The 22,246-nt window shown below is 54.2% G+C and overlaps 1 protein-coding gene across 2 annotated transcripts in view; it reads left to right on the forward strand.

The window, feature by feature from the left end:
* Pask (PAS domain containing serine/threonine kinase) overlaps nt 1–21,952 on the forward strand; it is a 38,691-nt gene extending 16,739 nt beyond the window's left edge. The window contains exons 4-18 of one of the 2 annotated variants that reach the window (XM_013508060.1): nt 488–658; nt 2,056–2,196; nt 2,757–2,891; nt 4,597–4,857; nt 5,267–5,408; nt 6,255–6,411; nt 9,182–10,593; nt 11,551–11,732; nt 12,068–12,235; nt 12,909–13,034; nt 13,300–13,434; nt 16,221–16,420; nt 19,068–19,201; nt 20,879–21,025; nt 21,520–21,952. In XM_013508060.1, the coding sequence (XP_013363514.1) occupies nt 488–658; nt 2,056–2,196; nt 2,757–2,891; nt 4,597–4,857; nt 5,267–5,408; nt 6,255–6,411; nt 9,182–10,593; nt 11,551–11,732; nt 12,068–12,235; nt 12,909–13,034; nt 13,300–13,434; nt 16,221–16,420; nt 19,068–19,201; nt 20,879–21,025; nt 21,520–21,683 (3,675 nt within the window). In that variant the 3' untranslated portion in view covers nt 21,684–21,952. The remainder of the gene's footprint in view (nt 1–487; nt 659–2,055; nt 2,197–2,756; nt 2,892–4,596; nt 4,858–5,266; nt 5,409–6,254; nt 6,412–9,181; nt 10,594–11,550; nt 11,733–12,067; nt 12,236–12,908; nt 13,035–13,299; nt 13,435–16,220; nt 16,421–19,067; nt 19,202–20,878; nt 21,026–21,519) is intronic. The other variant, XM_013508061.1, reaches the window with a different exon arrangement.
* Nucleotides 21,953–22,246: the final 294 nt, after the last annotated feature.

Raw genomic sequence — 22,246 nt, forward strand, 5'->3', positions numbered from 1 at the left:
TATAAATACATCAGAAGAACATTTGGCTTTACCTGTGTAGAAGCAAAAGGATAAAAATTCAGAAAACTAAGTATGAGTTGAGTAGACCACACTGACTCTGCCCCCTGGAGGGGCTGCGGGGAGGATGAGTGTGAGCTGTCACCGCCTAACTCTGCCCGAGGACTGTGCTCAGCATTGTGTTAGTGCGGTTGTGTACATGTAGCTGACGGTAGCAGACAGGAGTGGAGTCAGTCTCCTGTGTTTCCTCGTAGTCTTGGTTGTCACATGCCCACTGTGGCTGGGGAGATGTCCTGGGGGGACTCAGCACTGACCACGGCCAGTGTCCATGTGATTGAGGTACTCGAGTACAGTTGTGCATCGTCTCCTGAGACCCTGGCCAGAGAGTTGGAGACACAGGTTTGAGGGGCCCAGACTGCCGTCCTTGGCTGTTTCGGGAGTTAGTGGAGCTGCTGGTGAAGCCATGTCCTTTTCCTCTGTGTCCCTTCAGATCCTGGTTGCCAACGACAAAGCCTGTGGGCTCCTGGGGTACAGCAGCCACGACCTGATTGGCCAGAAGCTGGTGCAGTTCTTCCTGCAGCCGGACTCCGAGGTGGCAGAGGCCCTTAGTGAGGAGCATGTGGAGGCCGACGGCCATGCCGCAGTGGTGTTCGGCACAGTGGTGAGCAGGCACGGTAGAGTGCTGGCTTGGCTCCGCAGCTGGAGTGGCGTGTGGTGGAGAGGCTCTGCCTTCCTCTGCCAGGCTTTGCCCTGAGCTGTGCTGTGTGCAGGGCCGGGCAGCACCAATAATTTGAGCTTCACAGCTTTCTCTGTGAGGTGGTGGGGCATGCCAGAGACAGCAGGTGTGCACTGCTGTGGGACTGACCTGGGCGGGCATCCTGGAAAGCCCCGGGCTGTGTTGGAGGGATGAGGCTTGCCCCCATTTTGCAGACTTGCAGGCACCACTCAGATCCCCAGAAGAGCGGTGTAATTTTATTGCTTTGACTCATTCTAACATTTGAACCCACACATCCCATTTGTTTGTTGGTGGGTGGTGTGACCCAGCCTCTTTCCCTGGAGAGTTTCGATCCTCTCACCTGTTCCACTGGTTCCAACCTGGATGTGGATGAGCAGAGTCTCCAGATGCTGAGGCCTGAGCTCCAGGGTGGAAGGAGGTGGACAGGGCCAACCACATCTGGAAATGACTGACTCAAGAGCTGTTGACTGCAAAGAAGAAAACTATAATACTAGACATACATTCATGACTGTTTAAGAATAACAGAGACTCCTTCCTTCCCCCTATAATGTCACAAAGCTGAGTGTATTGGCCAGGGCTCTCCTGAGGAATAGAACCAATAACAAATATGCATATGAAATTGTAATAGAAGATATATTAGATTGGCTTATGTAATCTGAAGCTAAATAGTCCCACAAAGGCCATCTGCATGCTGGAGAAGGGAAGCCTTTGAGCAAGAGGCCCAGCGATGCACCCTCAGTCCCGGGCTGCAGGCTGAGGGGCCCCTGGACAACTGCTAGTACAAGTCTGTGCTCAAAGTGTGGAGGGTGATATCTACGGTGATGGCTGCAGCAGAAAGTGGTTCTACTCAAGAAAAGCCCCGTATGCACATGCAAGCCCCCTTCCTGTCTGCATTTTGTCTCATCTGGATCCCCAGCCACAGAGAGTGCTGCCCAGGCAGGACAAGGCTTCCCCACACCCGCCCCTGGCCACATGCCAGAGGGTGGGCATTTCGGGAAATGCCCTCACAGACACCCAGACCCATGCCCTTCCAGCTTTTTAGGCATCTCAGTCTAGTCAAGGTGACAGCCAAGATTAACTACCACACTGAGGATGGGAAAATATCTCTCTTGATCAAACATTCACTCAGAGGCTGCAAGCTGGGTCTTGGAAGCCTAGTTTATGTTTGGTCAGTGAAGTGTGAGGCATGCGAGGGAGGTTGAGTTCACAGACATGCCAGATGCAGGGAGGGCCTCTCTGGGACAGGTACCCACTGTCCTGCTCACCAGGGTCCACAGGGCACGGGGGTCCTCCACACCTGGAGCAGCCACCTGTGTCCATAGGTGGACATCATCAGCCACAGTGGGGAGAAGATTCCGGTCTCTGTGTGGATGAAGAGGGTGCGGCAGGAGCGTGGCCTGTGCTGTGTGGTGGTCCTGGAGCCTGTGGAGAGGATCGCGGCCTGGGTTGCCTTCCAGAGTGAGGTGAGTGTGTGTTTGAGTCTTGGGTGCATGCAGCTCTGCCTTGGGGAGCCTTGGGGAACCCAGCACTAACTACCTTAGCCAGCACTCTTCCTGCCTTCCTGGCTCACTCCTGGAGAAGATAGTGCCGGGTGTCTGCCCTTGAGTAACCAAGCGTGCTCATTACCTGTGCCTTGGCCGCTTTGTCTCTAAAAGGCAATCTAAACCTAACTGCTCATAGGGTTGTTTTTATGTTTGGGTGAAATCACATAGGTGAAGCCCTCAGAGCAGTGGCAGGCATCGCAGACAGCTCTCAGCTGTGAGCTGGGCCTTTGTTATGGAGGAGCCTCGGTGTGGGCCAGGGCCTCTGAGCAGCCTGCTTAAAAACCAGCGGTTTGCACGTCTGGTACAAGTGGGAGACCACGCTGTTCTTGTGAGAGAGCACATGTGCATGCCTCTTGCGCTTCTGATTTGGAGGGCGTGAAAATGGCCTTGCTTTTAGCTTGCAGACGCTGAGGTGTAGTGACAACGCTGAGGTGTGTGACGCTTTTATTGCAACACTCACGGTGTGGGCTTTTCTCCAGGGAACAGTCACGTCTTGCGATGATCTCTTTGCTCATCTCCATGGGTTCTCGTCTGGGCAGGATGTGGTCGGGCAGCTCATCACAGACCTGATCCCGTCCCTGCGGCTCCCTCCTGCTGGCCAGCCTGTCCCAGAGGTAGGGCCCTGACGGCCTACACCACCTGTGCTGTAACCAAGCCACAAGGCTGTCCTGGAGGCTTGACCATGGGCCGGAGCCTGGTGGTCTTGGATGACCCTCCTGTCCCCTCTCTAACACGGAGCAGGGAGGGCTGGCTGATGCAGGGTCGCCCTGGTGTTGGTGAGAGCTCCCCAGACAGAGCCAGTGGGATACATGTGCACAGGTAAATGAGGGGATTTGTTAGGGGAGCTGACTTGCATGATGATGCAGCGGACAAATCCTCTAGAGGCCATCTGCAAGCTGGGGACCCTGGGATGGTGACTGGCTGTTACTCGAGGACCCACCAGACAGCCAAGAGGGGGTCCTGCAGGCCGCGGTGCCTGGTCACTGCTCAGCTCCCTAAGTATGGCTCAACCCGAGGTGAAGGCAGCGGCTGATGCTCTGGGGTGGGGGTGGGAGAGTGGATCCCAGCTCCAGGACACAGCCTCTCACCTGTCCTCTGCCAGTGTCCTTGCTGGGTCCCCAACCAACTGGAGGGTGCTGCCCATGCTGTGGCTGCCTCCTTCTCAGCCTGCAAGGCACATCTGTCCAAGCACCCTCACAGGCATGCCCAGCACAGTGCTTCCCAGCAGCCTGGGCTGACGTGTGAGATCACCCATTCCACCCCTGGGGCAGCACTGCTCGTCCTTTAGCAGGTGGGGAGCAGAGGCCTGGGTGCGGGCAGTGGTTGTTTCCCTTTTCCTAGCTAGTGTGGGCCTTTGTGCGGGGACCTGAGTGCTTCAGCTTCACTGATGTCATGTCCATACCTGGAGGAAGGGGCTGAGTGGACTGGGTGCCCTGCTGCAGTGAGGGTGATGGTCCTTCTAGGATGACCCAGGCCACAGTCCTGCAGACTCAGCCCCTGAGCTGTGTTCACTGTGTCACGCCTCCAGGAAAGCTCAGCCACCTGGTGCTCTGCACCCTCTACTCTGTCCTGAGGCAGCTGCCACTTGGGCTGTCCAGCTGGCGGGGATCCACTGCCCACGGGCTGTCTTCTGACCCACGAGGTGGCAGATGTCCTGAAGATTCTCGGCAGAAGATGCTTGTGAACCCCAGCAAGTGGAACCAGCAGAGGGGCTCCCTTGGGCCTGGGGCCAGGGAAGGCTGATGGGACCTGGCTGCAGCCTGCATCTGTGGGGACAGCGGGTCCTGATTTCTGTCAGGGTGCAGTGCTGTGGAGGAGGCTTCCCTACATTCGGGGTGGATGGAGTGGGGGAACCTATGAACAAAAAGAGGTATGCAAAGGCCTGGATCTGCCTGACTAGGGCAGGAGGAACTTGATTACATGAACATACTGACTCAGTTACGTCCCCAGAAGCCAGTGACACCAGGAAACTGGTGCTTCGGGGTGGAGGGACAGGAGATGGGTAAAGGGCCAGAGCCACCCACACAAGCAGGTCCTGGGGACACGGTCTAAGACCAAGGCCTTTATCCATGGGTGGCACAAGCATGCTGCGTTCCTCCCTGCACAGAGGAAGAGCAGGCACAGCCCCTGGAGGCCAGCACACAGCAGGTGGACGTGTGCCTGGCACAGAGCCCGTGGCGCCTGACCAGAGCCCTGTCCTCTTACTGTCCTGCACATGTGTCCGCTCTGGCCCTGTCTGTGGCTGTGCTGGTGGAGCTGGGGTCCAAAGTGGTGCAGCTCAGTTCTGTCCACAAGATGAGCTGTGCGTGTCTGTTTTAGAACCTAGAGATTCAGAGGTCTGTTGGGAGAGCCAAGGATGGCACCACCTTTCCTCTGAGCCTGAAGCTGAAGCCCAAGTGCGGCGAGGAGGCAGTGGCCGAGGGAGAGGCGGCTCCTGCACAGGGCTACTGGGCATCCGTGTGGGTGTTCTGCACCATCAGCGGCCTCATCACGCTCCTGCCTGATGGCACCATCTATGGCATCAACCACAGCTTTGCGCTGATGCTGTTTGGCTACGGAAAAACTGAGCTCCTGGGCAAGGTGGGGCTTGTTGCTGCCACGTCTCTGTCTACTCCAAGCAGCTAATCTGTGGGTGTCACAGAGCCTGTCCCTAACAGCTGCCCAACATATGTACATTATCTGGAGGGACCTGGACCTGGGTGGGGTGAGGGGGGTCTCTGCCCACAGCTACCCAGGTTTCCCTAGGCTCCACATCAGTGGTCACTTGGGTTATCTCCTCAGTCTTCTAGGGGATGGAGAGGAGCCCTGTGCCCAGCGGTTCCTGGTCTGGCTGATGGCCCAGGGCCTCAGGATGGTCAAAGGGAGCCTGACCCCCAGGGGTACAGTGCCTAGAGGTGGCTGGCACAGCTTGTGCCTCTCCCCAGTAGACGGTTGAGGTTGGAGTGGGTGTTCCTTTCAGGTTCTGAAGCATCCCTACTCTGCTTCCTAGAACATCACTTTCCTGATCCCTGGCTTCTACCATTACATGGACCTCACATACAATAGCTCTTTGCAGCAGCCTGACCTTACTAGCTGCCTGGACGTCGGCAGTGGCAGCGGATGCGGAGAAATGACCTTGGACCCCTCCCAGGGTGAGACACGACCTCCTGCTCCCCAGCTTGCCCAGCCTGACGTCTCTGACATCCTAAGACTGTGTCACCTGTGCCCATGTGTGAGACATAGTTGGCTGACTGTCCTGCCATTCTAGGGGAGTTTACTTACTTCTATGGCGCATAAGACTAAATTGATGTAGCACAACAGATTTGTTCCTGCAGGAACTGTTCCTGGCATATGTGCTGACCTTGCTGCTTATCCCCTGTAGTTCTCATTGAGCACTCACTGTAAGTCATTTGAGCGAGGCTTCCTGGGTCTCGGTTCCATGAACAGCCACAAGTGGGTGGTTTGTGGAGGCAGCATGAGCGCCCAGCCTCCTGTCCTGAGGGACCCCCAGGAGGAGCCCATCGACACCCCACAGAGTCAGCATCTGTGCACCTTGCTGGTGCTGTGAACGGTGAAGAGGGGCCCTGCCATGCTGGGCAAAGTTCTGCCCCAAGTCCTGGCCCACTGGGGGGGGGGGTACTGGTGGGGCCTATGGAGCTGGGAGCATGACAGGCACAGGGCAGGGTGCTTGCTGTCCTACAGGGGCAGCGGGGCAGAGGCACTGAGATAAGGGAGACTGGCAACAGATACCTGTAATCCCAGCACTCGGGAGGCTGAGTCAGGAGGATCACCCTGAGTTCAAGGCCAGCCTGGATTGCATAGTGAGACCCTGACTCAAACAACAAACAAGTAAAAGAGCAGTGTTGTAGGGGTGCTGTCCCGAACAGTCCTGCATGCTGGAGTGCAGGTGTCTATAAGTGAGGTTCAGCACTGGCCCTAACGGTGCTCCTTTTGGCCCGACTGTGAGTGCAAAACGCTCTTTCCTGGGCTGCTCTTAGATCCGAAGGTTGATCCAGTGCTTGCTGGTGATCATGTGCTGCCACAAGACGAAACCCGGAAGCTGGTGGGAAGCCAAGAAGTCTCTGGTAGGATGCAGACACAGCTAGAAGCTGGGTGCTGGCTCCCAGCTGCCCGCCCTGCAAGGTCCTCTTCCCGGTGAGTCCTGGTGGAGAGTGGCAGGGGTGCCGAAGGTTGTGGCAGCAGCAGATGCGGGAGGGCATGTTCAGCCCTGCTTAGTGGGGATAGTAGCAGCTGGTGCACCCTGGGCACTACTCTGTCCACACTTGACGACAGGCCCTGGGTACCCTGCTCGGTCTTCCCAGCCTCCGTGAGAGGTGCCGTGACATCACTGTCGGGCTTATGGGTCAGGAAGTGGGCTGCTGAGAGTGCAGCAATGTTGAGGCAGATTTCAGAGGACTGATACTGGCTCTGTAGAATTTTGAGAATCATTTGATGCTGTTCTCTTTCTATATTTTAAGTAGAGTACAGTATGCTATGTAGAGTACAAGATGCTTACATTAGGTAACTTGGAAAAACGGGAATCAGAAACTCATTCATTCTGTTATCGTAGTCCTGCTGTGCTTACTATTGTGTGTTTCATCCAAGTTTCCTTCTTTTTAAAACACTGTTTTCATGCACATGTCACCCACATCTTCCTGTGCCAGCCCCACAGGCTCCCTGGTGCCCTCGAGTTTTACACCCAGGCCCCTGGGCACAGAGCTGGGGTCACAGTCCTGTCCTCAAGCTTCCTCTCTGCTGTTCTTTCTGTCTGCCTCTTGTTACAGCTGTGAGATTTATCTACATTGTTAGGATTTTCAGCTTATTGTTGTGAAATTGTTTTTAAATCACACAAATCTGTTTTTAAGCACAGAACAGTGGTAAAGTAAGATCCCCTTGACCTGCTCCCAACCTCCAGGTCCAGTCCTGCTCTTTCCAGAGGGCATGGCTGTGCAGTTGGTGCCTGCCAGACCTGTCTTCCTGTGTGTTTGCATGTAAACATGTGTGATGCATGTATGTATGTGCACATATGCTACTTCTGTTCCCGTAGCAAGGCTGGGGTCTCCGTGTTTGTTGTCTCTTGAGTGGAACCTGTGTGCTTGCTCCCGTCTGATGGTCTTCCCAAGACCCGGGACCTCGTGGGTGGCACCACTGCTCTGGTCTATGGCAGGTGCTTCCTTCATTTACCTTGACTCCCTCACTTCTTCCTGTCTGCCTGTGGGGTACAACTGGACAGTGTAGAAGCTCAGACCTGGCTCTCCTTGCTGTGAGCGCATCAGCAGGCAAGGAAGGAGATGGGGAGAGCTGCCAGGGCTCACCTGTGCCAGCCCCCAGTGCATCCCCAGGATCAGGTCTCTTCAGGACCAAGGCAGCTGCTGGGTGGTTCACTTAAAGGTGTGGCCAGCGGGAGGTCTGGGACCACTGGGGTGGGTGCTGCAAAGCCAAGCATGTGTTTCTCACTGCAGTGTGGGTTTCCAGGAGCATTTGCTGAGAAATCTTCAGCAAATGTGGATTTTATGGAAAACGTTGGAGAGGGGTTTTGTTTTTTAACTGGGTTATAAAATTTAGTCTTTTTTGTTTCACATTTGTGATGTGATACAGTTTGTACTTGTCTCTAAGAGAGGGCTAGTCAAGAGTGGTTTCTTTTCTTTCTTTTTGTCTCTTTGACACAGGGTTTCCTGTGCAGTTCAGGTTGGCCTTGACACTTTGTAGCCCAGACTGGTCTTGTTTTCTTTCTTTCTTTTTTTGTCTTTTTGAAACAGGGTGTGTTGGTTTGGGGCGGCTTATTTTGCAAGGGGAACAACATAATACAGGACACATACTTTATATGATTATTTATAAGTCACCCAAAGAACAGTATACAAAAGAGTGCAGGAAATCTGTCCACACACTAAGACCAAGGAATCCAGCTGAGGGCCTGGATCCCACAACAATGTCCTACATGAGTTGAGGTAAATACCCAGAGCTCATAATAATGCCTTCCATGAATCCAACTGGAGGCCCAGAACCCATGACAACGTCCCATGCAGGCCTGTTTCACGGATCCGCTGGAAAGGCCCAAAGGTCAGTGGTAGAATCTACAAAGTCTATGCCAGCAGGAAGAAGGATCTGCACTAGCAGGCTGAGGGATCTGCACTGGAGCCAGGAAGTGATGCTCAGAAGAACCAGGGCTCCCCCAAAAGGTACCACAGCCATCGCTGGCAACAGTGAGGTCCCGAGCTCCTCCGATGACCAGGATGGCCGAGTTCCCATCAGGGAAGCCAATGCAGCAAGCTTTTCCAGGAGGCTGGCAATGCACCATCTTCCCCTCTGGAACCAGGAAGCTATGCTCAAAGTGAGGACCAGAGCTCCCCAAAGTGAACTGAAGCCATTCTCAGTGCCAGCGAGGTCCCAAGCTCCTCGGAGGATGAAAGCAGCCAAGTTCATCAGGAAGCCAGCTCCTCATGGTCTCTCTCAGCTCCCAACAGCTTCTCCCAGCTCCCAACAGCCCCGCTTCTTCTTCTCCGCTTCTTGCCTCTTATGCTGCTGGCAACAGTCCTCAGGTGGGCCTCCCACACCCAGCACCACTCACTCAGTTCAGCTGAGGGTTATAAGTTGACCACCAGTTATCAATCCACTACACAGGGTCTCCCTATGTAGTTCAGGCTGACCTTGAACTCACTTTGTAGCCCAGGCTGCCCTCGAACTCCCAACGATCCTCCTACCTCAGCCTCCTGAGTGCTGGGATTACAGACATGAGCCACCATGCCTGGCCTTGGTTTCTTTTTTGTTTTCTTTTGTTTTTTGGTACTGGTAATGGAGCTCAGGACCTTAGGCTTGGCAGGCAGGCCCTGTGCCGCTGAGCTATATCCTTGGCCCAAGATGTGGTTTCTCCTTTAGGCTCTTCTGTGGCCACTAGTGACATTAGCATCTGAATCTCTTTTCCCAGGGCAGACAGTATCCCGGAGGGGCACCCACTGGCCCAGGACAAACAGTTGTTACCCACAGACCAGCGGAGTGTCCCAGAGGGGCATGTGCCAGCCCATGAAAAGCAGTCACCATCTGAGAACCAGCAGGATGCCTCAGAGGAAAGCTCACCCTCCCCTGGAGAGAGGGTGCTGCCCAAGGACCCTCAGGACAGCCGAGAAGGAAGCCCTCCAGCCCTTGGTGCGGGGTCACTGCTCAGGTACCAGCAGTTCGCTGCTTTGGGGAGGGCAGAGCCTGCAGTAGCACAGATCTGCTTGCAGGAGCTTTTGGGAGAAAGCAGATCTGAACCAGAGGACAAAATACCATTTGTTTCCTGTGAAGACCCCAGTTCTCCAGTCCCACCCGAGGACAGGAGCAGTGACATTGTAATGTGGGGCCATGAAGAAGCTCAGCGGGCACTGATGGCTGCCAGCAGTGCCAGCCCTCAGGCCGGTGCCACCAGGCCTGAACCCCACACTGCAGGGCAGCCAGCAGGAGGGGGCCTCCTGACGTACTGCCCCCATTATAGGAGCGAGTGTCTCCTACGGCCGCCAAGCCCAGACTTGGCGCCCAGCCCCCCAGGGGTGGCCTGTGTCTCATTTGGAACACCCACCCTGGATGAGCCGTGGCCGGGAGGGAGAGCCAATCGTGAAGAGCTACAGGTGTGCTTGGTTAAGGAGCAGCTGTCCCGGTTGAGCTTTGGGAGAGCTCTGGGCATCTCCCGCCTGGAGCCTGTCCCTGCAGAGCACCGACCCTGCAGTGCCTCCCTCTCCAGCAGCCTGGGGGGCAGAGACCTGCGTGGCAGCCACCTGGGCAGCTCCTCTGCTTGCTACGCATTGGCCACCGACCTCCCTGGTGTCCTGGAGGCAGTGGAAGCCCGGGAGGCCACCATGAACTCCTGCTCCTGGAACCTTAGGGAGCTCCTTCTCAGTGACGACACAGATGGAACTTCCTCCAGTTGTTCCTGTGCGACATCTGAGCTTGGGGCAACGCCCTCTCCTTCAGCGGTGAGCTCTGATTTCGATGTGGACATGCTCCACAGGCAGGGGCCAGGTGCTCTGGGTGACAGAGAGCGGTTACTACTGACTGGCACCTATTTTGATCTTGGGGAAGGCCGAGGGTCCCAGGAGAGCTGCCCAGAGCATGATCCAACAGAACTACCTGAGATGTACCTGTCCTCTGAACATTGTGAAGCCAGTAACACAGAAAGCCCCGGCTGTGTCCTTCCTGCTGTGGACACCTGCCAGGAGGGTACTTGTCCGCCTGCAGAGGACCTGAGGCTGAGTGCCTGGATCACCTCTACCCCTGTGACGCCTGGGGCTGCCAGCCCATGTCGGGAGATCCAGGAGGGCACCTACTCAGGGAGCTGCTATCACCGAGATGGCTTGTGGCTGAGTATGTCCCCGGCCCTGGGGGTGGGCATGTGGCCCCAGGAGCTCAGCACAGCAGGTCCAGGGATGCCCTAGGCCTGGGGTCTGCAAGGGTTCTGTCTCTGAATGGCTTTGTTAAAGGATCGTGTGTCATTCCTGCTTCTCAGACCACTCTTTATGACAGCCAGGGAGACCTTGCCAGGCTCAGAAATGGGTGGTATGATGCTAGGGTCTGTTCCCCCAGGTCACATTGAGAAGCCAGGATTGCTGTTCATTGCTCATCAGATGCTTTGGGTGCAGTGCTACTCGGGTCTCCCCAAAACCCCATTCTGTGCAGAGCGTGAGGACCAGGTTGATGCTGTCTGCTTTACTTTCCTCATTTCTTGACAGGGCCATAGTGTTTTGGCCAGCTGTTTCCACATGACTGATTTTGAATCATTGAATGCTATGGTTCTTTTCCTAAATTAAAAATAAATACTTAGGTGATATTATTTGTGTAAGTATTAGAAAATGTGAACAAGAAAATAAAATTAGCTATAAACCCTCTGCCAAAAAGCAGATCCCATGCACTTAGGCAGCTACGTGAAGACGCGCACATTTTCACAGAAGTACTAGTGCCTCATGATGGTGTACAAGGTTAATATGGCTGTGAGTAACTGCACTGTGCATCTGTGCTTGTGGCCTTAACACAGCCATTCAGGTTCCAGTCAGTTCTTGCCCCTGAAGGTGGGAGAACGCCCTGTCCTGGCTTTTCTGAGCTGGGGTGGCCAGCAGCTTCCTGCAGGTGTCCTTGGATCTTGGCTCCTGGCTGCACAGCAGGCTCTGGTGGTGGTTTTCCTGCTGGTGCTCAGGGCTTTTCTCCCCCTTGTCCAGGGCTTCTGGGTGGTCCTCAGGCTGCTCTGGGTGGCAGGCTTTTGAGTCTTAACACTGTCACCTGGCAGGGGCAAGCTCAGCATGGTGCCATCCCACCTCTCACCCCCAGGCATATGCTTTGAGGTGAAGCGGGTGGAGCTCCAGGGCCCTACGAGCCTGTTCTGCTGCTGGCTGGTGAAGGACCTCCTGCACAGCCACCGTGACTCGGCCACCAGGACCCGCCTGCTGCTTGCCAGCCTGCCCAGCTCCACCCACTCCATGCCTGAGCCCCCAGGACCCGGTCTCGGGGAGGTCGGTGTCAGGTAGCTCAGGCTGTGTCTCTGTACCCCCAGTGTGCCAGCTTTTCCCAGTGGCATTGCTGTCTCTGCCAGGATGGGAGGAGGGTCTGTCTGTGGCTTTGTGATGCTGCCTTCTAGTGTCCTGCATGAGGGTAAAGCAGATGCAGGCTCTGAATCTGCATAATCACTGTGTGCACAGTGGGGCCCCAGGACAGTTTCCCAGTCAGCTCCCCGTGGCACGGGAGGAAGGCAGTGTGGGTGAGGGTGCTGCTGTGCTGGGGATGGGGTGATGATGCCCCCATCCTCCGTTGCGTGCATGTGCCCACAGACCTTCCTTTGCATTCACAGGTGCTCAGAGCCAAGCCCTGGGCTGAGGAGGCCCCCACGCCTGTGGAGCTGGAGGGGCTGGCGGCCTGTGAGGGCGAGTACTCATGCAAGTACAGCACCCAGCGCCCCCTTGGCAGTGGGGCCTTCGGCTTCGTGTGGATCGCTGTGGACAAGGAACAAAACAAGGAGGTGCTCTGAGGCTCGCAGGGAGTAGCCCCAACTTTGGGTCCCTGGCTCTTGGAATCTGGGATTGTCGCTGGGAAGGGAGCACTGAGGTCTCAGGCTGGCATGTAGGCGGTTTCTGGTTTCAAGGTGGGCACTTCTGACCGGATACCCACTGACACCCAGGCAATGGTCCTGTCGTATCTCAGACTCAGACCTCGCTCCTGCAGGCACCGCAGCCCTAGGGGATCCACACTGAGGCTTTGTCTGCCTCTTCTGTCCCTGTTCTCTGAGTGTAGGCTGTGTACCATTCTCCTGCTGCCCATGTGGCCCGCTGTTACTCGTGGGCACCACAGGCTCGCTTTTAAAGCTGAGCTTAGGTCTCTGCTCAACTGGAAAAAAAGTTGCCACTGAACAAACAAAGCAGCAAACTAACCAACAGACGCCCTTCCCAGCCCTGGGGTGGCCTGTATGTGGTGCCCGACATGTATGTAGGCCTGTGCTTGCTGTGTGCTGGGTGCCCTTCTGGGTGCATTGAGTGTCTATGTGTTCCTCTGCCCGGTAGCCTCAGTGCTTACTGTCCACACACTCCCCCGCCCCTGTGCTGTTGGGATGTGTGGTCTTGGCACCCTGTGATTTGGAGGAACTAATGTCATGTCAGGAACAGTTCTACTTATTTCTACCCTCCTTTTCCTCATAGGTGGTGGTGAAGTTTATTAAGAAGGAGAAGGTTTTGGAGGATTGTTGGATTGAGGACTCCAAACTTGGAAAAGTCACTTTAGAGATTGCAATTCTGTCCAGCGTGGAGCATTCCAACATCATCAAGGTATCTATGGTGATTTCCTGTGCAGCTGTGTCCCTGTAAAATTTGCTGATTGAAGATATTTCAACTAGCCAGGTGTGGTGCACACCTGTCATCCCAGCACTTGGGAGGCTGAGGCAGGAGGATTGTTGCAAGTTCGAGACCAGCATGGGCTACAAAGTGGGCTCAAGGCCAGCCTGAACTGCAGAACAAGACCCTGTCTCAAAAAAAAAGACAAAAAAAAAAAAAGATATTTCAAGTGAGCTGGACACGGCACTGTCTTTTCTAGGTAGTGGATGTATTTGAAAACCCAGGATTCTTCCAGCTGGTGATGGAGAAGCACGGCTCTGGCCTGGACCTCTTTGCTTTCATCGACCAGCACCCCAGCCTGGACGAGCCCCTGGCCAGCTACATCTTCCGGCAGGTGAGGCGGGCTGGTGCTGTGCTGGGTAGATGTGGCTTTGGGGTGCTCGGCCAGTGGCTGCACAGATCAGTGGTGCAGGCCCGCGTCTCTGTGAGTGGACCTAGCCTTCAGCTTTAGGATCTGATGGGTAAGACACATATTTTGAGAAGAGAATTTGATGGTTGAAGTACAGAAAGTGAGGTTGGGAAGAAAGAAGCCAAATACCACCCTGCAGTGAGCGAGGAAGTGTGTTTAGTGATTAAGATTTATCTATATAAGTACAATGGCTACATCAGTTACAAGTACTAACCCACACAGGGGTCCCTGAGCTGTGAGCTCTGTGATTTTGATCTGAATTCTTGTCTTCATAGGCGTGAGGCCTTGGGGAAATCACTGCTGTCCTCAATCTTCTGGTCTGTGTAGTTGGATAACTATTGTACTGCACAGTAAGGGTTAGGGTTAAACCAGAGAGTGCCCCCAAGATAGGCATACAGCGCAGGAAAAGTGCTGTCAGTTAATCAGCAAGACGAGACTGGGGCAGTCTCATTTCGCAGTATTTGATGCGATCTTTTTTTTTTTTTTTTAAATTTGTATTGCCACTTTATTTTTTTATTTTTTTTGGTTTTTCTCCGGTACCGGGAACCGAACTCACGACCTTGCACTTGCCAGGCAGGCGCTTTTGCCGCTGAGCTAAATCCCCAGCCCGATGCGATCTGTTTTGTGTCTAACTGTGTATTGATCTTTGTCCACTGATACTTTATTGGAATGAGAGAGCGCTCAGGAGGACAGAAAAGCACCCTAGAAGAGGCAGGGTGGGAAGGCACAGTAGCTGTCACTGAGTCACAAGGAGAGGGGTGGTTCCACCGTAGTTTGTTCCCAGATCCCTGGCAAGGGAGGAAAAATGACCAGAGAGGGGCTGTGTGACAATTCCATTTGCCCTTCACAGGTTCCAAATGTGAACTTTTCTTCCCTCAAAGGTATAAACTTCCAGAAGTCACCTGATTTCTGAAATTGAGTTTCTCAGGCACCTCCTTCGTGAGTTTCAGGCTTCATGGTTATGCCAGAAGAGTGTCACTCGCCTCCCCCTTCCTGTGTTGGAAGGTTATGTGTTTGTCTGCTTCAGTGTGTGGCAGGTTTGTGTCTGAAACCTTATGTGCAGAAAGTCTATGCAGTGGTCTCAGGAGCCTCCTGGGAAAGCTGCCCCCTCCCAGTTATTAATTCTGGGCTGATGACATGGTGCATGGTTTTGTTTTTCGCAGTGCTGAGAATTGAAGGCCTTCGCATGGTGTGCTTCAATAGCCCATCTTATTTTTATTTTGAGACAGGGTCTTGCTGTTGTTAAGTTGCTCAGGCTGGGTTTAAATTTTCAGTCCTCCTGTCTCAGCCTTCCAGAGTGCCAGGGTTACAGTAGGCATACGCCACCATACCTAGTTTATGGTGTTTTATATGTTAAAATTTGGGCAAAAAGTTTCTGTGGACCTTGTGGATATATATATATATATATATGTACCTGTGTTGTTACCTGTAAACACAGACCTATAATTCTATATGCATACATATAAACAGTACTGGGGGTCAGCATATCACCTCTCAGCTCCTGGCCTGTCAAGGCTTGCTCGGTGAGGGCTAGGGCTCGTGAACGGCTCTGCTGGGCAGCTCTGTGGGTCCAGGGCAGGGCACCAGTCAGCACATCTCACTGAGACTTCCCATGTTGTGACTGAAGTGGAATTTCTGTCTCCTGACTGGTTCTGCTCTGAATGTGTCTACGTATGTGTGCCTGTGCGTCATGTGCATGTTTAGGTATATTTACATGTCTGAATGTACAAGTATATGCACGTGTATATGGAGGCATGTACACATGTGCATATATAGATCTGTGTGCAAATGGAAACATGCAGGTAGATGTAGTTTTTTGTGTATGTGTATGTAAATATTCGTTTTTTAAATTAAATGTAAGTTAACTGGTTGGGCTTAGTTCACCTGCCATTAATCATTGCTTCTGATTCATTTGTAAATGTAAAGTTGCTTCAAAGATCAAACTGATTGCCCTCATCCCTGAGATCATTAAGTTGAGCAGTCTGGATGGTGTCCCAGCTGTGATGCAGTCAGACAGCTGAGTCTTCCTTGCTTGGGGACAAGGCCGACTTGGTGGACCCTGTCCCGGGGGTTCAGAGTGGGCAGGCAGACACAGTGTGTGGGCAAGTGGGCATGCCCCGTGGCTGTGGAGAGGAGCCTGTTCCAGAGCTTTCTCCTTGGTGGGAGATCCGCTCGTTGCAGCAGAATGGCAGACACTGCATGCTGCCCTTCTCAGAGGTGCTGAGCCCAGTAGCAGGAGCGTCACACCCATGCTGCCCCCAGCTGTGGCCTGAACTCTGTGCTGGCCTCCTTGTGTCTGTCTGCGTGGCACCTTCTGGTGCCACCTCTGTTCTGCCCCCAGCCCACACTAACTACCATGGATTTCTTAGCGTCTGCTTTGTGTCCTGTCTTGTTCTTCACTGAGATGCTGGTGGGGCTGCCCGTTGGTCTTGAATCAGATCTCCAGCATCCAGACTTGGGCACTGGAAAATGTCTGTTTTTTTTCTTTGTCATTGTTTATTTTATTTTTTAATTAAAAAATTTAATGCACAGTAGCAATCAGAATAACAGGCCAAACAGAAGAGTTGGTGGCATTTTGACAGTACTTTTGGCATGTATAGGACAAAAAATTAATCCCCACTTTTTTGGAGGAAGAGGAGGGGATGTTGTTTATTTTAGATGCATGTTTTACTTCTTGCTCTTTAAAAAGCCCACTTTGGCTCTGGTTCCAGCTGGTATCAGCAGTGGGGTACCTGCGCTCGAAAGGCATCATTCATCGGGACATCAAGGACGAGAACATCGTGATTGCCGAGGACTTTACCATCAAGCTGATCGACTTTGGCTCAGCTGCCTACTTGGAAAAGGGCAAATTGTTCTACACTTTCTGTGGGACCATCGAGTACTGCGCCCCCGAAGTTCTCATGGGGAACCCGTATGTATCACGTGTCCGCTGCCTGTCCTGCTGGCCCAGTTGGTTTGATTCTGGGGCAGGATGGCTTCGGTCTGTGCCTTTGTCATGAAGATGTTGAGTGAGAAGGGTAACGTTTTGGAGAAAAGTGAAGAAACAGGCAAAGTAAGATTGGTCACAGGAAGCCAGGCAGCAGGCATGAGTTCATTCTATTATTTCCTCAACATTTGTTTATGTTTGGAGTTTACCATACTAGAAAGTTAGGGAAATGTGATTGGTGAAGATGAGGGCTCTCCATAAGAGAAGAAGAGATGTCCCAAGCTGGTTTGTGGGTTCTGATGAGTGCAGGCTCCGCTCGAAGCTGCTGCTGTCCCTGTGCTGGCTCTTAGCTCTCACGAGAAACCGCTCAGTGACTGGGAGGGTGGGGACGGGATCAAGGCCCAGATGAGGGTGCTTCATCTTGGAGCCAGGAAATACTGGTTCCTGAAACCCTGGCCCTGGGTTTGCTCCGGACTTTCCTCACAGGCGGTGTGTGGCTGCCCAGCCTGGGCCAGCCTGGCCCCTGTGTGGTTCCTGGACATTGCCAGCTGCAGAGTAAACAGTGCCTCCAGGTCCGGGTCCTCATGTGCTCAGGGTCCCCACAGGGAGAGACACTGGGCCATGGGCAAAGGAGGGCCTCGGGGTTCTTCAGATCTGGCAGGATTCCCTGGAACCCAATGAGCGTGGCTGGCTCTGCCGTGTTCTGCAGTGGCTGCTCCGTCCTTGGTATTGAAGGGGAGCTTCGTCCACTGCCTGCTGGCCCATGATGTGTGCTTCATGGCTGTGCTGCTGCCCTGGGCCAGTCCTGCTGCTGTGGGCCTGGTCATGAGCAGCTCAGTGCTGCTCATGGCCTCCTCCCTGTCCCCCTACCCTGCCTGTCCCCTGAGGCTTGCCCTGCCCTGCGGTCCTGTCCCTCTCCTCAGCAGTGCTCTCTGGCCTTGGCCAGGGGCTTGTCTTGTGAGCTCCTTATCCCTCCCCCATCTTCTCCCCATCTGAGTGGGCACAGGGCTTTCTTGCAGGAACTTTCGTTGTTTTGTTTTTCTGAGAAAGGGGTCTTACTGTGTTGCCCAGGCTGGGCTCTTAAATTGAGGTCCTCCTACCTCAGTCTTGGGAGTAGCTGGGATTATAGCTGTATGCCACCTCACCCAGCTGGGCAAAAGGCTTTCTGAGTTCTGATTCAGGTTCCAGATTCCATCCTGAGGAACATTTCCTCCTTTCTTTTTTTTGGGTACTTGGATTGAACCCAGGGCCTTATTTCTGAGCTATATCCCCAGCAGCCCCCTCTTTTTTTTTTTTGGTCTTTTTGAGACAAGGTTTTGCTATGCAGTGCAGGCTGGCCTGGAGCTCACTTTGTAGCGCAGGCTGGTCTCAAACTTGTAACAATCCTCCTGCCTCAGCCTCCTGAGTGCCGGGATTATAGGCGTGCGCCACCATGTGGAATCACATAGTATTGTCTTTGGACTGGCTTCTTTCACTGAGTGTGATGACCTTGGTGTTCACCCGTGTTGCACTGTGGGGCAGAATCCCCCACTTCCCAAGCTCCCAGGCCCTTGTATGTCCAGGTTGCACTTTGTTGTTTCCGCGGTTGGTGGAGGCCTGGGCTGCACCTCCTGTCGGCTGTGAGGGTCGGCTGTGAGGAAACACGGCTGTGAACATGGCTGTGTTGTTTCTGTCAGTGGAAGCGATGAGCTCATTTGCTTTCTTCCAGTCTGGGGCTGCTTTTGTGTCCCACGGCAGAGCTGAGGAGTTGGCACAGACCACGTGGCCCGCAGCCCTGCACATTTATTTCCTATCCCTTTGTAGAAAGAGCTGCCCCACTGCTGTTTGCTCTAGTGGATCTTTCTCTCGAACATCTGGAAATCTTTCTCTGTAAAGCAGAAATGACGCAGACACAGGCTATCTGACTTGATTTTCTTGCTCCAAATCCAAGTCAGTTTCTTGCTCTCCTCGTCCCTCTGTGCCTACCGCAGCCTGCAGTGCTGTTCTACCCCAGCTCCCCTGCCTGCCTCTCCCTGTGCAGCTCCCGGGCCTGCCTGCTTTCTGCCTGTGATGGCCCTAGCTTCCCACAGCCCACTTCTCTGCGCCGTGGCTGCTGTGGGTACCTGTGTCTAACCAGGGCTCTGGGAGCAGCCACCAGTTCCCATAGGAGTCTCAGTCAGGCTCCCCCATCACCAGAGCCTGAGATGCAGCGTCCTGGCAGCCCTGGATGCGCTGCCCAGCTCCAGGCCCTGCCCAGCAGCTCTCCCACTCCCTGAGCCTCGCTGCTCTCCTCTGTAGAGGGAGGGTGACACCGTCTTGCTGGAGTGTAGGATGAGAGCTCTTCCACCTACGCGCTGGGCTTGGCTGAGGGTTACGATGGCGGGAAGTAGTAACCGGCACAGTCGCATCTCCTCCCAGGCCTGCTCCTTCGGCGCTGCCTCCCACCTGCCCGTCCCTTGGCTGGGGCCACACTCTGTCCTGCGGAGTTTCACCTACTCTGACTGTACCACCCTGTTCTGACGCTGCCTGTGGCCCCTGCATCCCTGTAGTCCCCTGGGAGCCTGTGGCTGGCTAGGGAGGTCCGAGTCCCTGTGGGGCTGAGCAAGAATGTGTGGGGCGCCGAGGCCTGAAATGTCCTTTCCTCCCCCAACAGCTACAGAGGGCCGGAGCTGGAGATGTGGTCTCTCGGTGTCACACTGTACACCCTGATCTTTGAGGAGAACCCCTTTTGTGAGGTGGAAGAGACCATGGAGGCCACCATCCACCCCCCGTACCTGGTGTCCCAAGGTGAGCACGGGCACAGGTGGCACATGGATTCCACCGTCCTGAGAGCTGAACAGCTCTTGCTATCCTCCCTCTCCTCTTGCTCTTTCTCTTTTTGTTTTTTTGAGATAGGGTCTTGCTATGTAATCCAAGCTGGCCTTGAACTCACCATGTAGCCCAGGCTGGCTTCGAACTCATGGTGATTCTCCTGCCTCAGCCTCCCGAGGATGAGGAGCAGACAGGGGTTGAGGGCAGGTACTATCACACTTAGTTCCCTCTCCTCCCTCTCTGTCCATACCAGTGACATCGTTCACCTCTCTCTTTTTCCTAATTCTTTGATCTGAATGCAAGAAAAATTTGAATATGACTTGAAAACATTTTGACAATTGAATTTTTATTGGTATCCCTAGGATCTTCCAGGCCCCCTTGTGAGCAATAGACTTTGCAGTTAGGGTCCTTGTCAGGGGCAGCAATGGTAAGATCAGGCACGTAGAGCCGAACCCCTGGCATGTGGAGGGGATGTCGAAGTGTGGCAGGGACTAGACCCCCAGCAGCTCACGTGGAAGCCTGGGATGTCAGTCACATTGTGACCCCCCGCCCCCGCCCCCAGTATTGTGACCGCGGGAAGCGCAGCCCTCCTTGGGGCTGAGGAGTGGTTTACATCTGGGCTGAGGATTGGTGTGGTGAGGCCGATGTGGGGTCCATGGCCAGAAAGCCTTCCCAAGCCCGGAGGAGAACTGGCAGGAGCACTGGGCCCTTCCCATCTGACAGCATGCAGTTCTATCACAGTCACCTTAATAGCTGGGAGGCGAGGAGCATTGTCAGGCAGTCTGTGTTCTTAACTTAGGTTGGAAGCCTCTGTAGCTGAGGCTGTTGTCATGGAGTCCACAGGCAGGGGCTTGAGACAGCAGACAGTTATTCTTAGAGTTCTGGGAGCTGGAACTCAGAGGTCAGGGTGCTGGCTCACAGGTCCTCACATGGTAGGGAGAGAGGGCGCCTCATCGTTTCCTCTTTAAGGACACCGATCCCATCGGGGCGCCTCCCTCAGGAGCTTATCGACTCCAAACAACCTCCCAGTGACCCCATACCATCACATCAGGGTCTGGGCTTCAGTATACACACCTGGCGTGGGTGGCGGTGAGACTCAGCCTGGAAGTGCATCTTCGCTGAAGCTTTGGATTGTTGAGGTGCTACGGCCCTGTGGCTCGAGGTTCCACCTACAGAGGCAGTTCTGGGTGCTCTCTCGCTAGGTTGGAGGATGGGGTCTCGGATAGGGATGCCTGCGTGGCTCTGGCTGGGTTGACCCCACACTGTTGGGGCAAGTGGGACCCAAATCCAGACCCAAGGCTGCTGGTCCTCAGAGCTCCCTGTGCTTCCCACAGGCTGATCTGGGCTCACTCTAGCCAGCTGCTCCTTCCACCTGCCACGCCCACCCTGGGTGTTCAGGGCTTCTGGGAATGGACTAAGGAGGAAGCTCAGGCCTTCTAGGTCTTAGCATGATGGATTTTCGACTCTGGGCTTTCATTTCAAATGGAACAAGCTATCTGCAGGGCCATCAGACCAGGCCTTAGAGCCCAGGCTCCTGGCTGTCCCCTTCTCTGTCAGAGGCTCTGAGGGGCAGGGCGCTTGGGATTCTGTGGTCTGAGGCATGCTGCCCTTGATCCCAACGAGGCCCCTGGCCTGTGTTCTTTATGTCCCCAGAACTCATGAGCCTCATTTCTGGGCTGTTGCAGCCTGCCCCTGAGCAGCGCACCACCTTGGAGAAGCTGGTGACAGACCCCTGGGTGACGCAGCCTGTGAACCTTGCTAAATACACCTGGGAGGAGGTGTGCAGTACCAGCAAGCCAGGTGAGAGGCTCCACTCCTCCCTCTCTGTGTGGCTTTGCTTGGAATGGGGAGGAAGCCAGGCTGCCTTCCAGGATGAGGTTTCTCCTCCCTGCTGTCCTGGATGTGAGTGTCAGGGCTTGTTTCTATGCCAGAGGCCCTGGAAGCCCCCAGTTCAGTGTGGCTGTTGACTTGGAGGGTGGGAGCCCCGGGCAGTGAGGTGGATGGTTGGAGTGCAGCTGCTGGTGGGGTGTGGCCACAGATGCTGAGGTTGCTGCTCTGAGGCTTGTGGTGGCAGAGCAGCATTTCAGACAAAGCTCCTGGCTTAAGCCAGAACCCTGGCACAGAGCAGGCAGACAGAGTTGACTGGCTCTGGGCTCAGAATCACCTCACTCCTTAGCAGGTTCTGTTGCCCGTCTTTCCCCACCAATTCTTGTGTTCTTCGGACTTATAGTGAGAAAGTACATTAGTGTCTTGTTATTGTTAGTCTGCAATACAGTGTCTTCTTTCTCCTTCAGAGAGTGGCCTGCTGTCCACCGGCAGTTTGGAATGCAGGACAGGCAGCAGGAGCCTGAGTGAAGCAGCCCAGGCTCCAAGGTTCCAGGGGGGCCCTGACCCTGAAGAGGCGTCCAGTGGCCATCACTGCTCGGGTCCTGAGGACCCCTCTCCACTAGCCAGCTGAACGTGGGCTTCCCATGCTCATCTCCACTCATTCTGGAAAACTGTGGACTTTGGACCCCTTCCACTTGGAGAAAGTAAATTGTTAAGAACTGGTCCAGTTCACCTTCTATAAACCCAGGTGCAAGTTTGATAGGTGGTAAGACAAAAGCCAGTGGTACTATATTTTCTCAAAGTTTATAAAGTGGACTTGGAATTCATGTTTTTTTGTGACCTTGAAAAGCATTCTAGTATATAATTATTTTATACTATTAAAAGGCTTCTGATTGTGAATCAGACTATTTCATTGAACAGTTTCCAAGTTAAAGCAGCTATGCTGATAAACAGTTACCCAGCCCCGGGACTGCATAAATTGTTCCACTTTGCCCAGTGTGAGAAGCACCAAGTTTCTTAATTTTTGCATTTGTGCACCCTACTTGCCGAAGCAAGAGAGAAATCTAGGCTCAGTCAGCACGGTGTTCCTCCCCAGGGGCCCTGCCAGAGATGGATGAGGACTCTGAAGCATCCCCTTCCGGGAGGACTAGGGCGCGATATTCTCAGCCCTTCACGCACAGCTGCGCAGGGCCG

Source organism: Chinchilla lanigera, unplaced genomic scaffold, assembly GCF_000276665.1.
Source record: "Chinchilla lanigera isolate Chin_1 unplaced genomic scaffold, ChiLan1.0 scaffold00141, whole genome shotgun sequence".
Lineage (NCBI taxonomy): Eukaryota > Metazoa > Chordata > Mammalia > Rodentia > Chinchillidae > Chinchilla > Chinchilla lanigera.